At 47.1% G+C, this 16,889-nt stretch overlaps 1 protein-coding gene across 6 annotated transcripts in view; it reads left to right on the top strand.

Moving 5' to 3' along the window:
* Positions 1-6,378: 6,378 nt before the first annotated feature.
* CACNA2D2 (calcium voltage-gated channel auxiliary subunit alpha2delta 2) overlaps positions 6,379-16,889 on the top strand; it is a 579,266-nt gene continuing 568,755 nt past the window's right edge. For all 6 annotated transcript variants that reach the window (XM_038770682.1, XM_038770688.1, XM_038770684.1 and 3 more), the window contains exon 1: positions 6,379-6,744. In XM_038770682.1, coding sequence (XP_038626610.1) covers positions 6,617-6,744 — 128 coding nt within the window. In that variant the 5' untranslated portion in view covers positions 6,379-6,616. The remainder of the gene's footprint in view (positions 6,745-16,889) is intronic.

Below are 16,889 nucleotides of genomic sequence, written 5' to 3'. Positions count from 1 at the left end.
TGTGTTAAGGGTATAGAAAGCTTAGCAGCCGTCATGTGTTAAGCACCCAAGAGAAAGTTGACAATTGCATACTGCTACTCCCTCTGCCACTTTTGTTAACTGCCCCTTACCACCTCTGCTACCCTCCATCCACACCTCCCTGGATTGCCAGGTACCTTTGTTCTGGCAGAGGGGAGAGGTACACAAGTATTTGTGTTCTTCAGGGGAAGAAAAGTGGGTATAATGTACAGAGACGGTTCTGAGCAGAAGAGGGAGAGGATTGAGAAACAGTTCTGTCAAGGTACTAGAATAGTTAAGCACAGAAGTTAAGCACAGATCTGTCTTAGATCCTCCTCAGAGAATCTTCCTCATAATAATCCTTAGGGAGAGAATTGGACACACACACACACACACACACACACACACACACACAGAGACACACACACACGCTTCATCAGTCAAGTATTTACTGTCTAGCCACAAGATGGACCAGTGGCTTGTACACCTATGGTATATCGGACCAATGATTTCCACAATGAGAAATGACAGAGTATGAGGGTATGAACCTAAGTGTTGTGGGGTTGGGGTGGAGTGAATATCAAAGTATCAAAATGCTTAAAGGTGATGTGGGGCTGGGGTGGGAAGAGAATCAGAGAGCTTGAGGGGTACAGACCCAAGTGAGAAGGTGACTCAGGAGGGAGAGTTGATAGGTGGGGAAATAAGGGGTTAGTCAAGGAAGGCCTCTTGGAGGAGATGTGATTTTAGGAGGGCTTTGAAGGGGAGAGGGTTTCAGGCTAGAGGGAGGACGTGGGCAAGGGGTCCGCAGCCAGATAGACAAGATCAAGATACGGTGAGTAGGTTGGCTTTAGAGGAGTGGAGTGGAGTAAGTTATAGTAGGAAATCAGTGAGGTAAAATAGGAAGGGGAGAGAGCTGACTGAATACTTTAAAGTGCACTTCGACCCGGATTACCCCTGTGCCCTGGTGGGCAACTGGAACACGTAGTATGGAGAACAGGACCAGGCTGTGAACTTGTGGCGTTTCTCGGGGGGCTACCCTGCTGTTATGGACTGCATGAACAAGCTAAAAAGGAACAAGGAGTACCTGGAGTTCCGGAAGGAGAGGTGTCAGATGCTGCTGTCTTGCAGGAACCAACTGCTCCTTGAGTTCAGCTTCTGGAACGAGCCCCAGCCCCGGACGGGTCCCAACATTTATGAGCTGAGGACCTACAAGCTGAAGGTGGTGGCCCCAGATGCCATCGGGGGGTGGGGAACGCGGCCCGGGCTAGCTAAGCTCCGACTCCCGGCCTCTCCCTGCTGGCCCCGTCCCACTCAGCCACGCACTCGGACCGGGGGAGACCGCGTGGCTCGGCCCCCCTGAGGAACAGGAGGCCTTCCCAGACTGAGCCCCCTCCTTCCTCTCCCCCTCCTCATCCCCCCCGCCTTACCACCTTCCCCTCCCCACAGCACCTGTATATATGTATATATGTTTGTATGGATTTATTACTGTATTTCATTTGTACATATTTATTCTATTTATTTTATTTTGTTAATATGTTTTGTTCTCTGTCTCCCCCTTCTAGACTTTGAGCCCGCTGTTGGGTAGGGACCGTCTCTACATGTTGCCAACTTGTACTTCCCAAGCGCTTAGTACAGTGCTCTGCACACAGTAAGCGCTCAATAAATACGATTGAATGAATGAATGAATACTTTACAGTGGATGGTAGTTTCTGTTTGATATGGAAGTAGCTGGGCAACCACTGGAGATTTCAGAGAAGTGGGGAGATGTGGACTGAGTGTGGTTTTTTTAGAAACCGTTTAGATTCTCTCAACACCATAGTCTCACCACTGGCAGTGTCTTCTCACAGAGGGACAATTCTTCCACATGCAGGGTAGCCTTCTCCAGCAGCAGAACATCCAGAAACAGGATTCAAGTAGCCATCCCCTTAGACTCTACTGCCATTTGCACATTCTTTTCCCGAGAAGCAGCCCTGGAAAAGTCTGCTTATCTCTAAAATGCTGTCTTGACCTAACATACCTTTGAAGAATGGCATTTGTTCCTTCAGCAGACAATGGCCAAGGGCCTGGGAAAATCAGTCAACAGGATTTATTGTGCTTCTACTGTGTGCAAAGGATTGTACAATAGAATTAGTTTACATGATCCCTGCCCTCAAGGAGCTTACAATCTAGTGGGGGAGACTGACTGTAAAATAAATTACAGATAGAAGAAATAAGTGTTAGAGGAGGACTGTGAGTTTGAGAGTGCCTAGGTGGTGCTGAAGTGCTGAAATGACAGTTGGGAGAGATAAAGTGAGGAGGTTGGAAAGCAATCAGGGAAGGCCTCCTGAAGGAGATGCAATTTCAAAAGGGCTTTGAAGACAGGGAGAGCAGTGGTCTGTCTGATGTGAAGTGTATGTAGGGGGTGGGGGTAGTGTTTCAGGCAGAAGGAAAGGCGTGACCAAGAGGTCAACAGTGGGAGAGATGAGAATGAAGCACAATGAGTAGGTTAGCTTGAGGTGAACCAAGTGTGTGATCTTGGGTGTAAGGAGAGAAAAGAGTGGATAAATAGTGGGAGGAGAGCTAATTAAGTGGTTAGGAGTTTCTCCTTTATGTAAAGAGGAATGGACAACAACTGGGAGTTTTTTAGGGGTGGGAAGATGTGTGAAGAAGTTTTTTTTTTTTAAAAAAATAACAGGCAGCAGAGTGAAGTGTGGATTGGAGAAGGGAGAGACTGGTGTACGGGAAATCAGCAAGGAGGCTGAGGCAGTAGTTGAGTCCTGATATGACAAGTGCCTGATAAATGTGGTGGCCATTTGGACAGAGTGGAAGTGAGGAATCCTGGAAATATTGTGGAGGAATTACCAAAAGGATTTGGAGACAGACTTAATTCTCCCAGAGAGCTGGGAGGACTCCAGATATTGGGACTTACCTTGTTGAGGTTTAGGAAGATGCCCCTGACTTCAAAATTCTTGAAGCTTCCTAATTTTCTGCCCGGATAAACTGCATTGTGGTGAAAGTCCTGGTTGCCACAGCCTCTAAACTCATCGAATGGAAATGAAAAGTGACTTGCCTGAGGTCACAAACAGGCAAGTCAGGTCCTCTGACTCCCAGCCCCGTGCTCTTTCTATTAGGCTATGCTGCTTCCCTTGACCTGATTATCTTGTATCTACCCCAGTGCTTAATATAGTGCTTGACACAGTTATCGCTTAAACAAATACTAGTGAAAATAAAAAAGATTGAGTCTTATCTAACTTAATTTATCCAGCTATGTAGCCACATTTAAGGAGGCAACAAGGAACCTATTTATTTATTTTACTTGTACATATTCTATTTATTTTATTTTGTGAGCCCACTGTTGGGTAAGGACTGTCTCTATATGTTGCCAACTTGTACTTCCCAAGCGCTTAGTACAGTGCTCTGCACACAGTAAGCGCTCAATAAATACGATTGATTGATTGATTGATTAATATGTTTTGTTTTGTTCTCGTCTCCCCCTTCTAGACTGTGAGCTCACTGTTGGGTAGGGACCGTCTCTATATGTTGCCAACTTGTACTTCCCAAGCGCTTAGTACAGTGCTCTGCACACAGTAAGTGCTCAATAAATACGATTGAATGAATGAATGAATGAATGAACCTGGGTGCTGGTTTCAGAATGTTTCTGGTCCTCTAGGAAACTCTTCCTATTCAACACACTACTAGCATCATTGAACGTCCTTGATCCAGTCATTCATGAATTGCTGTATGCTGATGACTGTGCTCTGAAAACACACCAACAAAAAGAAATGCAGATAGTCATGAATATCTCTGCAGAATCTGCACACCATTATGGATTTAACATAAGCATGAAAAAAGAGGGGTTATGATTCTCATTGTCTATTTGGATCTGGAAGCTGTCATGGAATCACACTACCCAGACAACACTGTCCCATGCTGCTCTAATTGACAAAGAAGTAGAAAAGTGAATCAAGTAAGTCAGCAGGTCCTTTGAGACACTAGCTGAAATAATGTGGTGCTAACTTGGCTATAACAAATCCTCCTTCTTAAGCAGTCTCATCAGTGTCATCTACAAGCCAGACAGTACTTAACATAAAGTGGCAGGACAAGGCTACAAACAACGAGGCCCTGGATCGAAGTAATTTGACTAGCAATGAAGTTCTGTTCTCTGCCACATAATTTAGCTGGGTGGGACATGTGTGATTGATAGCATAGGGCCCAAATAGCTGCTGTAAGCACTGAAGTGGGTTGACAGAAGAAACTCTGTCAAGACAACACAACCTCGAACAATGTGGCAGGGAGGCAGACAGACCTGCTTGGTGTGCGAGAATCAGGGAGAGCGTGGCTCATTTGGAGCAAAATTCTGGATAATAACGATAATGATAATACTGCTATTCGTTAAGGACTAGGCACTGTGCTCAGTGTTGGGGTAGAAACGATTCAATCTGATCAGCCACAGTCCCCGTAGCACAGGATCCCTAATCTGAAAATAGAGTAAAATTGGCATCTGCAGCCAAAAGCCATAGGACAGTCTTCAGGTGTATATAGGGCAGTAGGGACTAAGGTCACACATGATCTTTCAACCATACTTTTCCACAGTAGAATCATCTCTGGACCCCCAAAGCAGACACAAATATCTTTTCACAAGTTTTAGGGTTGGGTTTGCCTAGTGGCCACCCTAATAATAATAATGATGGCATTTATTAAGCACTTACTATGTGCAAATCACTGTTCTAAGCACCGGGGAGGTTACAAGGTGATCAGGTTGTCCCACGGGGGGCTCACAGTCTTCATCCCCATTTTACAGATGAGGTAACTGAGGCCCAAAGAAGTTAAGTGTCTTGCCCAAAGTCACACAGCTGACAATTTGCGGAGCCAGGATTTGAACCCATGATCTCTGACTCCAAAGCCCGGGCTCTTTCCACTGAGCCACACTGCTTCCCCCCCTCCCTACCCATCGTGGGCCTTGGCCACAGGCATTGTTTAGTAGTTTTTTCTTGTTTTGGTTTTTTATGGCTTTTTTTTTAATTGCTTACTATGTGCCAGACATTGTTCTACGCCCTGGAGTAGATACAAGGTAATCAGGTTGGACACAGTCTGTGTCCCACATGGGGCTCAATCTTAATCCCCATTTTACAGATGAGGGAACTGAGGCACAGAGAAGCTAATTGACTTGCCGAAGGTCACACAGCAGACACGTGGCAGAGCCAGGATTAGAAGCTGGGTCCTTCTGACTCCGGGGCCTGTGCTCTATCCACTATAGACCACACTCCTGTTTGTTTTGGTCAGTGCAGTCATGTGCTCAGGAGAGTCAATAGTCCCTTCCAGGAAAGCCAAATGAAGATGAGTGGACACGACCGTAGGAAAAGAAGCCCTGGCTGGGAGTTCCTGAGGTTTACTTGTTCACTAGCAGGTGCAAAGTTAACCAGCTCCGAGTCAAACGGGTTAACTCAGCCCTTCTCCCAGGAACCTCCCCCGTCTTTTACAGCCTTTCAGAGAGTTGGCTCATAAGAGCAGCTCGGGGAGGGTTCGGTATTTCAAACTACAGCGCAAATCCAAGGACCTCCGTAGCCTACTTTAGGGAACCAAGTGATTACATTTTTGAAAAGGGACAGAGTTAAGGGAGATTTTTTTTGGTGGGAAAGAAGGGGGAACTAAACCCGCGGTGAGGTAGGGTTAGGAGGCCCAGGAACGACTTGCAGAAGCATTTTTGAACGAGAAGCTGAAATCGGGGGTACAAGCATCTCAGTGAAGTCCACGGGTAAAGGTCTGGGCTCAGGACTTTTCAAGCATTAACAGGGAAGAGAACGGCAGGTGGAGAATCGGCGTGACCGTGATCTGCCCAGCTGGGAAGGAGGCGGGTGGAGGTGCGAAGGGGGTGAAACTGCAGAGAGAAGGAGGGAAGAAGGTTAAGAGGGAAGGAGAGGAGTGGGAAAGGGGGGAAGCGGGGAAGGAGGAGAGGAGGGAGATGGCTAGTGCGTGCAAGAACGCATGGTCTCACGCCAAAAGCCAGCATTGTCGGCTTGCGCGTTCCGGCCCGGGGCGCGAGCCAGGGCGCGTGCCGCACCCATCGGGCGCGCGGAGGAAGGGGGGGGGGGGCACAGGGAGGAGGAGGAGGAGGAGAGGAGAAGGAGGCGCTCGGGAGCCGAGGAAAGGGTTGGAGAGGATCCAGGATGGAGGGAGGAGGGAAGGAGGGAGCGGGGGGCCAGAGGAGGGGGAGAAAGAGGAGGGGAGAAGGGAGGGTTGCGGAGGGGAGGAGGCGGGCGGGCAGGTTGGCGGTTGCATATTTGAGGGAAAGTATCAGTTTGTATTCGCTCAGTGTGTTTGCTACAGAGGCAAGAGCGGCAGGAGCCGGAGCTGCTCCGGCCCGTGCGTAGCAGCGGGAGCGGCAGAGGCAGCGATAGCGGCGGCGGCAGCAGAGGCAGCCGGAGTCACCGGCGCAGGAGCCGTCGCTCTCTGCCCTCGCTCGACTCCCGCTCGGCACCGCACTTGTGGCCGCGGCCAGGAGGCTGCGGAGCTGTCCCTCCCACATCTCCTTTCGTCCTTAGCGCCGGGAAGCCGCCGGCCCCGAGGCGAGCTGGCAGGCGGGCCGGAGTCACGCTCTTGCTCCCGCTTTTCCTATTTGCACTGAATTTTTAATGGAAAGATGGCGATGTCGGCTCAGACCTGCGGCGCATCTTCCCTCGTCCTCTTTCTGTGCGGCCACCTCCTCCTCCTGCTGCTCGCCCTGTCGGCCCCCGGAGCCCATGGCTATACCTTCCCCCAGCAGCCCACGTAAGTCGGCCAGGGACCCCCGGCCCGGGTGCCGCTTTCACCCCTCCCTCCCGGGCGGTGAGACAAGGAGCTGGGAAAGGCGCTTGTTTGAGGACTCCGTCTGCTCCTCCGACCCCCAGCCCCCATCCCCCAACATCACACACACACACACACACACACACACACACAGAATACGCGCACGCGCGCATCGACACGCACACACACATACACACACGCGCGCGCGGTCCGGGGTCTGCTGCGTTTCCTTGGCCCGGGGGTTCGAGGAAGGGAGGTGGAAGAAATCGGGGCGGGGGAGCAGACAGGTTGCGCTGAACTGGGCCGCGTGGAACTGCGCCGCTGAGTTTCTTCAATACGCGGGGCTGCTTGTAGACGTGGCCCCCGAGGGGGCGCAACTTAGGGCGGGCGAGTCTCGGGAGGGGGCCAAGGCAGGAGGCTGAGCGCTGAAAGCCGGTGGGGAGAGGGGGGTGGTTGGGGAGGGGAAGCGAGACGGGACAATAATAATGATGGTATTTGTTAAGCGCTTACTATGTGCAAAGCACCGTTCTAAGCGCTGGACAAGAGCGGAGACGAGAGGGAGGCTCACGGGAAAGGGGTCACGGGAGAGACAGGAGGGGAAAAGCCCAGCGGGAGGGAGAATGGGGCAACCACGCAGGACAGGGGAGAGATGGACGAGGGAAGGCAGGGAAGAAGGGCAGGAGGAGGAGGAGGAAGGAACGGAGACGGGGTAGGGAGGTATTCCGTCTGTCTGGCCGGTTCTGCCCCCGCGGTCCCCATGCCACTTCCCCGAGCTTTTTAGGGCAAGCTTGCCTCCCTGCAAGACCACCGACTCCTGATGAGGGGGAGGAGGAAAATGGGGAAGTTCATTAAGGTGAACTGCAGAAAGTAGCCTCGCCCTGGGGAACTGACGGTTCCCTTGAAGCTTGCGCGGCTGCCGGGGGCGGGACGAGTCAAAGAGCGCTGGGGCGACCCACCCTTGGGGGTCGAAAGATGTTTCTTCAGCTCGGTGGTCCCCTTGTCACCAGGGCGCGAGTTTGGCCAGGTTTGGAATTGACAGCTCCGTCTTTGCATAAGAGGCACCTCTGCCTTTATGAGTTCTTGGAGGTCCTGTCTCATGTCAGCGAACCCCTTACCCCTGCTCCAGCGCAGTGTTTTTGCCTTTTGGAGGGGAAGGAGCGAAAGATTCGAAGCCTAGTTCAGTGCTTCGAACAAAGTAGGCGTTTACGAAGTCCTCTGGGGGAACGGTGATGAACAGGAAAAGAAGGTTCATTTGGACAGAGAAACAAATGCGACTTTCTCTGCCTTTTAAGGGCTAGCTATTAGGTCAAATTTTAGTAGAACGCTGATAATAGATTGATTCCCATAGTTCTTTCTATCCCTCTCTCCCCAGATGTCTGACTTTTCCCTCCCCTTTTGAAATTTATTTTTCTGTAAGTGAACGCGTATTGTTTTGGGGGCTACAGAAGCAGGAAAACTCGAAAACTTGACGTTTGAGTCTTGTGTCTTTCGTTTGAAAAAGAGGTGATTTGGGATCTAGGACAGAAAAGGCAAACACGTTGTGGCAGTTGGATTTTTTGACTTTTCTCTTTTACATAGTTTCTCCTTCCAAAGACTTGGTGTAAGAACTGTTTCTCCCAGATTTTTATTTCCCAGAGGGTTTTATTCACCCCGTCCCCAGTCCACCCTTAACCCTCTTGGAAGAGGAGTCTACGGGAGTTGTCATTGTAATTGCCGGGTGTGGGGTGGGGGAATAATCCGTTAACCACATTTTAACAGGGAGGGCAGGAGGAGGGAACTGCACCCACCCTTCATGAAGCTGTGAAGGGCGAAATTACAGCGAAATGTCTTAATGTCAATGTCAACCTCACTTCGGTTCCCGATGTTTAATCAACACAGGTTGTTGTGATGCAAGCTAACAAGCGAAGGAAGGATTTGTGTTTTTTGTATTTTTTTAAGGATGGATAATTCATCAAGTCACCAAAGTGCCCTTGTAAATATTTAAACTCAGGGAGCCATTGTTAAATGTGTTTGTGGGAGTGTACAATCAGAATTGTTTCTTGGGAGCAGCTACCCATATTTTATTTAGTGTGAGCCTTTGCATGTAATTACCTCTCCAGCTGACTGGAAAGAGCCCTATTAGGACTGTCAGGGACCATGGGGTCTGGCCTTTTAAACTTGCTCATTACTGACCTTTGAGGCCAAACTGCTGCGACACGAGGATGGGGCAGATGGGAGGGGGGGGGGAAGGGGGTAGGAGGCGAGGTAGACATTGATTTTGGTGGTTTCTTCTAAGGTAGAAGGGCATTGATTCTGCAATTCATAACATTTACAGGCTTTCCTTGGGAATGAAAACCGTACTCAGACATCCCAACCCCCTCCACCCCCCGTCTATCTATATATGTCTATTTGTCATTCTCTTCTCATGCCCCACCCCTAAATGGGTTAGAAGAGATGATTAGGTTTTAAATTCTAGTTGGCACGTGAAAGTGTGTTTTTTTTCCTCCTTTGGTGGGGGGCATTATAGAGTGTTTTGTGATATTTACGATAAAATATGTGCTTTTTTTCTTCCCTTAAACTTAAAAAGACAGCCTAATATACAGAAAATGGGGGATTCCCCCCCCCCCACCGCCCTCTCTCCCCCCTTTAAAGCTGAGATCTCAACTAGGTTTCTGGCCAAAGGCCATTAATCTTTACCGCCAAATTCCTGACTCCTTTAGTCCAGGTTTAAAATAGATGTTTCTCCCTCACTGCAACCTGCAGTGGTACCCAGATGACAATCGTGCATACGTAAGTTTTCACAAAATGGTGGTGGGTATTTGGACCTAAAGCTGAGAGTTTGGGTTATTGTCTCGTGCTGAAGGAGGTAGGAGGAGAAGGCGACCTAATGAATAGAGGAGTCCTTGAGGGAGCTGGCATCTAAATTCCTGCCTGTTGAACCTTGATTACATTTGGTTCTGTTTGGCTGTGCTTTTTGAACTGCAGGTAGGGTTCCGGGGTAGAGAGCTCTCAACCCATTCCGGAGAGGATACTCTGATTGCCTGGATTTAGAAGCCTAATTCCTTGATCCATGTTAGCCCCCATACCTTCAGGGAATCACTTGTGTTTGCACACAATCTTTATTTGATCTAAGGCTCTTGTGAGAACCATAATGAAAACGACATCACTTCTTCACCCTCTCACTCCCACCCGAGCAACACTGGGCTGAGGGCAGGCCTTAGACTGCACACTGGGGACAGCAGTGTGAAACCAAGGAAATCAACAGCATGAGAGACAGAAGATGGTGGATGGGGATGAGACTCACCTGCAGCATTGCCTACCCCAAGGGCTCCCTGGCTAAGAGTGAGAACTCATTGTGCTCCCTAATGAGGGTGCAAGTCTGATGCAACTGTACGCAGTAGGAATCCTCATTTCGGTTTTGAGGAGAAATAATCATTGTGGTATTTGTTAAGCACTTACTATGTGCCAGGCACTGTACCAAGCACTGGGGTGGATACAAGGAAATCCAGTTGGACACTGTCCCTGTCCCATGTGGGGCTCACAGTCTCAATCCCCATTTTACAGATAAGGAAACTGAGGCCCAGGGAAGTGAAATGACTTGCCCAAGATCACACAGCAGACAAGTGGCAGAGCCAGGATGAGAACCCATGACCTTCTGACTCCCAGGCCCACACTGTATCCACTATGCCATGCTGAGAAAGGCAAGGGAAAGAGGAGCAGACAGGACCGTCAGGCATCTTATTGTTACTTAGGTCTACAGTGAAAAGTGGTGAAGTAGAGACATTCTGGGTAGCAGTAGCTGGTGCAGTAAACTTCCCCAGCAATTTCCTCAACCATAAATTAGCAAAGCCAAGTGGTAGCCTGGCTCCGTTACAGTAAATCCATATGAAGATGTATCTTTTGGGCAGAGCATTCCTCTCTGTTACCCATTTTGCTAAATTGCCCAAGCCCTTCCTTGGTTTCATTATTATCTTCTTCATTTGTAGCTGGGGGGCAACTTTGTTTTCTCTAGGCCTGGAAAAGTGAGTTTGGAGTCACGAATCATGCTGGTCTTTTCTGGAAACTTCCCAAGAGGAAGGGTGAAGGATTTTTCTCCTTCAGCACGAATGAAACAGGCTAGTAAGCAGTCTGAGCAAGAGTTGGTTAGGGTGAACACTTCTAGAGACCACGGAACATGTGCAAGCTGTTATAAACGAAAGGGGTCGGAGTCCTTGGAGGGTACTGGGGAGAAAGGAAATAATAGCTTTCCTTCTGCCTCTCGCAGTCATGAGCCTGGCACCGACCAGTGTGATCTCATTCTCCTCCTCTTCTGCCTCTCTGTACTTCTGGTTCTGTCCGCCTCTTTGTTCTTTACGGTCTGGCCCAGCCACTCCCCATGGCTGTTTCTCTCTCCTCTTCTGGAGTTTTAACCCTAGGGTACTGGACAGTAGAGGACTTGGGTCATGTCCTGGAGTAGGGGTTGGGGGCGGGGTTGGCCCCTGCTGGTTCTAGATGAGCTGTTGGGATTGCATCTTGCACCGGGATAGCACTGCCTGTTCAGTGCCACCTGTCTGGAGAGATGCTCTCTGTATAGGGGAAGCTGGTACTATCTTGGGTGGGATAAATCATGGATGAGAGTGTAAACTATTGCCTCATTACTTTGATTGGCTCATTTAATTTTCCCTTAATGCCCAGTTCCATTTGTGTCGGAGTGACCATGAGATTCCCGTGGTGGTTACAACAGCCTCCAGTTTGAAGATCCAGCAGATTAATTATGACTGTCGTTGTGAAATAAAGTTCCTATTTCTTGAAGTGATTGGACGTTTGACAAATGGTTTCCCATGGGGGATGTTTTCCTGTTAGTGCTAATGGGAGGTGACTTGAGTCTGTCAGTAGCAGGAGGGCCTCGTTATTAAATGGCCATCCAACCCCTTCCCCTGGGGCAGTGTAAAATCACGTCTCCCTTGGAGAAGCTGCCCACCATGAATGACGTCAACTGCCTAGAGGATCGTGCCCCTCCCCATGCATCTCTTGGGCCCTGTGGCGATCCTGAGCTGAGCTCTCCTCTTCGTCCACCCCTACCTCCCAAATGCACTCTTTTTTGTTTTTTGGCTTCTTTTTTCCCATTTATGCCACCCCTCCTTCTTCAACTGTTGCCTAGATGCTAAATTCCCAGTAAATGCACACCATTTGCTGTTCCTCTTGGGTCCAGGGGTGTTTGGTGCTCTATTCAACTGCGTTTAAAGATGCACCTTCCTTCTCTTTTCGTGGATTCACTCCCAGCATTCTTTACCCTCACCGGAGAAGATAGGCTGGATATTTTATTCCACCCCGGCACTTAGTACAGTGCCTGGCACATAGTAAGCGCTTAACAAATACCACAATTATCATTAATATTATTATTAAATCAGATCCCACTGAGTGCTTGGTTTGATTGGCTCATCGAATTAAAAGGTCAGTGTCTGTCTTTCGGAATGACTTCTCCCTAAAAATAGGGACAGTTTCTCCCAACAGATTGTGGATGCCATGTAGATATGAATTTATGGCTCATATTTTAGAAGAAGCCTTGACAAGCACTTTGGACAGCTTACAAAATGATTAGGGGAAAGCAGAATTTCAGTTGTACAGGGCTGACTGTTTCCTACTTAGAAAACGGGGGTGAAGTTGGCTTGAAGTTGGGTAGAAGTGTAGATGGGAAGGTACCTTGGGTAATTATTCATTCCTTCAATTGTATGAATTGAGTGCTTACTGTGTGCAAAGCACTGTACTAAGTGCTTTGGAGAGTACAATATAACAATAAACAGACACATTCCCTTCCCGCAATGAGCTTACAGTCTAGAGGGGAAGCTTAGAATGATAGCAACCTAGGGGACTTGATGGACTCTTTTTTCAGGCTTGTGTGACTGGCTTTCCTTAACAGTGGGGCGAGAATCCATCTTGTGACATTGGTGGGGGGCATGAAATGAATGTGTGCCCGATGCTTTTGACTCAATAGGTTTCAAGTAAGATCCCCTTTTTCCCTCCTGAGGTTTTCCTCCCTTTCTCTTGATTCCTGCCTTACCCTGTCAGAAAAAGAGAGTGTAAGGAACTTCCTGTAAGAACCTGAAATGGACAGATTCCCAGCTCCTTCTGCCACCTACACCTATTTCACAAGTTTGTCCTGTGAGTCAGTCACATTTATTGAGCAGTTACTGCATGCGGAGCACCATAGTAAGTGCTCAGGAGAGTACAATATAACTGTGTAACAGACACATTCCCTGCCCAGAATGAGCTTACAGTCTGGAAGGGGAGAAAGATATTAATATAAATAAGAAATTACAGATATTTGCATAAGTGCTGTGGGGATGGGAGGTGGGGATGAATGAAGGGAGCCGATCAGGGTGATGCAGAAGGGAGTGGAAGAAAAGGAGAAGAGGGCTTAGTCAGGGAAGGCCTCTTTGAAGAGATGTGCCTTCAATAAGGCTTTGAAGGGGGGAAGAGCAGTTGTCTGTCAGACGTAAGGAGGGAGGGCCTTCCAGGCCAGAGGCAGGACGCTGATGAGAGGTCGAGCCGAGATGGAAGAGATCAAGGTACAGTGAGAAGGTTAGCATTAGAGAAGCAAAGTGTATAGGCTTGGTTGTAGTAGGAGAGTAGAGAGATGAGGTAGGAGGAGGCAAGATGATTGAGTGCTTTAAAGCCAGTGGTGAAGGGGAGAGAGAGCAAACACAGCAGCTTGTTTGACTCTTCTCCCCCCTCCCAAACTTTGAATTGCGTGCCTGTGGCTGGCAAACAGTGTTGGATTCAGAAGAGAATCCATTTCAAGATGCCATTTTTCTCTGTAAAACTTCCTTATATTTCCAGCAGAGGAGGTCAGTGGGGGGTTAATGGAAACCTGAGAGTTTATCCTCAAGCATGGCTCATGGCATTAGGACTTTGAAAAGCCAGTGGTGACTTCTTTAGGGCTTAAGTGCTAGTATATTTACACACAGTACAGCTCTGTAAACTTGGGATAAACAACCCACCTTCAGCTATAACCTTGGGCTTTGGTTTTGTTTTGAGACTAATGAAATATTCAAGCACAACAGAAGTGCTAGAAAACACTTTGGCCATGTGCCTTTTATGGAAAGGGGGATTAAAAAGTGTGTAAGATTGTCAGCTCCAGAGGATCGGGCCAAAGAATTCCTTCCTCTTTAGGATTTTGGATGATTTCTTTTGATTTCCTTGTAAGTAATCACTTTCCTGGCAATTTTGAATGAGCATTCTCTTTGCCCTTGCAGAAGTGTTATGGACAGGTCTTTAAAGGGTTTCTCAGATCAGGTTGAATCTTCGGTCTGTTAAAGTTAAGGTTTTCTCGATAGATAAGGCAATCGTATGATATTGGGCAGTGCCGTGAACTTACAGCAACAGTGGGGTCTCAGTAGATTGGAAAAAGTGCTTTATTTTTGGTGGAGGGGAAAGCTAAATGTTTAACATTGACAGCAGCCCTTTGGCGGTTTTTTGCTGAGTTTCATCAGGAAAGGGATAGAAAAACTAGCCAAAGACACAGTTTAGCCCTTTCATAACACCATGGCACACCCATACCTGGAATACTGGTGATGGCTTTGATTGCCATTGTTTAGGAAGGACATAATAGAACTAGAGAATTTATAGAGGAGGACAACCAAGATGATCAGGGGAATGTAGGCACTTCCTACTGACCGAAAGGCTTAGATAAAGCCTTAGTCTGGGTAAATATGGGCTGCTTAGGAACAAGATTGAAGTCCATAAAGTCATGAAGGGTGAGGGCAGAGTGAGCAACAAATTGTTGTTCTCCAAACCCCCAAGACACCGGGATGAAGGGGCACCTATTCCAGCGTAGAGGTGGTCAGTTCAAAAGAAGCAGAAGGAAACATCTCTTCATTACCCGAAGCTAGCTGTGCAGGCTGAAAATAACAGCAGTTTCAAGAGGAGTTTGGATAAATTCATAGAGAAGAGATCCATGATGGATTACTAGCAGGAACTTTAGGTGCCTTGCATTACAAAAAAGTACGCAAAAGTTAGGCTCATTTAGAAAGTCTAATTTGCTCAAATGGCTTTTTTAGTATTTTGAATGCCTTTATAAATTTGAATGAACAGTGAGTGACATTTTTGGGGAGGGCTGGATAATTATTGCACTCACCATATTTTCTTTGGGTTTCCAAATTTGTGAGCTTACCACCGTACCCCCAAGGGTACTTTGAATTTTAATTCTTTGAATTTTTATTACAGAAAAAAGTAATGGTAAATGAGACAAGTCTAAAGGAGAGAAGGTTATTAGGGCAAAGAGAAACTGAGTCAAAGAGAGTGGTTCATGTGTTTTTTGTTTGTTTTTTTGGTAAACTTCAAGCTTCAGGGATGGCTCACTCAAGTCGCAACTAATTTGTGCCTAGTTAGTATAAACGTACTCCATGGACTGCAGGAAAGGACGAGCTTTCTTTCCTTTGTATGTGTGTTTTCCTGAGATAGGCAGGTAAGGGCACTGATCTCATCACTACGGAGCTGAGCCATATGGAGCTGAGCCCTATATGGCGGCAGTTTGCTATCACCCAGCATGGCATTTTAGATTTTTAATAACTTTACTGTTTCTAAGCTGTGTTCTTTCACCAGGTTTAACAAGGTATGCATGCCTCCTCTGGTATTCCTTAAATGCTAAGTTTGAAGTTTTAAAGGTCAGTCATTTTATGGTTGACACCTTTTTTTTTAAACAACAAAAAAATCCCCAATTTAAAAAAAAAATGCAGAATGGAAAAATGGCATACTTCTGGCATAACTCAAATTGGCTGAAGGGATTTTTAAATCTGAACATATTCCTTCAAATTCACCTTTGTGCTGAGTATAAATATGAAAATTATAGCAAGACTGAACATAAGTCACTAGGGGCAAACACTTGCAGGGGTAGTAGAGATATATGTGTCTAGTAAATCCTCTATTATGACACCTTTTTTTAAGCATTTTTCCTGCTAGATTATAAAATCCTCAAGGACAGGGTATGGCTCATATCTACTATCATACTCTCCCAAGTGCTTAGTGCTCTGAACACAGTAGATGCTCAGTGAATACTGTTAGTTTCTGTTCCTGTATCTCCTCTGATGTGATGACCAGGCCAACAAGTAAGTGAAAACTACTTCATAAACACCTCCATACCACCCTCTTTCTCTGTTCCTAGGGGCTTTCCTTTCCCTTCTACCTTGACTTGACTTCTTCTCCTGTCTCCTTACACCCATGATCCAGTTTTTTTTCTATTTTTTCGACTTTGGTTTATAGAAACAGTTGTGTGGCTGTGAAACATAGCCAAGTCATTGGTGCCACCCTAAATCCCTACTCTAACCAGGAAAGGGCAAGGGAGGGATGGTGCAATAGGACAAGATCTCCAAATTGTACATGTTGTGGACTGTTTGGAACTTGGGGTGCTCAAAAGAGGTAAAGTCTGGCAGTCAAATTAGAGATGCTGAAGTGTCTGGACTCAAGGGAGCATCAGATAAAAGCATGTGAAGCTTTTGGTGAAGACAGTTATAAAGTACATGTTACTATCTAATTGTTTAAATTTATCATTCTTTGTTACTGACCTCTATTTCCATTGATATCTGATCATATACATTAATAAATAGTGTTAACTACATTGTTCGTGGTCATTTTTTTTGTATCTTGGGTTTGCGTCAATGGGCTTTACACTGTTTCCTACAGGAACCCATACTTGCTTTAGAACACTTTCGCTTAACACTCGCTAAGAATGTTAACCTGGACTTTTTCAGGAGACCTATTCCTATTTACAGAGACCTGTCTTGTGAGTTCAGAGTTATAAAAATATATAGCCCTGTGGGACAGGGTAATAGATACATCAGACTTGAAGAGATATCGGGACCTGATTTGCTGTTGTGTCCCAGCTTTCTCAAGGCAGTTCTGGGACAGTGGGAAAAACACTGTCTTCCAGTTTTGGGAGGTGGGCGGTGTGTGAGAATCAATCAATCAATGGTATTTACTTACTGAATTTGGGAGAGTACAATATAACTGAGTTGCTAGACATATTCCCTGCCCACAAGGAGCTTACAGTTTAGAAAAGGAGAAGACAGACATTAAAAGAACATACAGATTTGGATGTAAATGCTGTGGAGTTGAGGGTGATGTGAATAAAGGGTACAAATCCCCCAGTGCTTAGAACAGTGCCTGACACATAG

The sequence above is a fragment of the Tachyglossus aculeatus genome, chromosome X2 (assembly GCF_015852505.1).
Source record: "Tachyglossus aculeatus isolate mTacAcu1 chromosome X2, mTacAcu1.pri, whole genome shotgun sequence".
NCBI classification, from domain to species: Eukaryota; Metazoa; Chordata; class Mammalia; order Monotremata; family Tachyglossidae; genus Tachyglossus; species Tachyglossus aculeatus.
The sequence above is the reverse complement of the archived record's forward strand: the minus strand, read 5'-3'. Positions and strand labels throughout refer to the sequence as shown.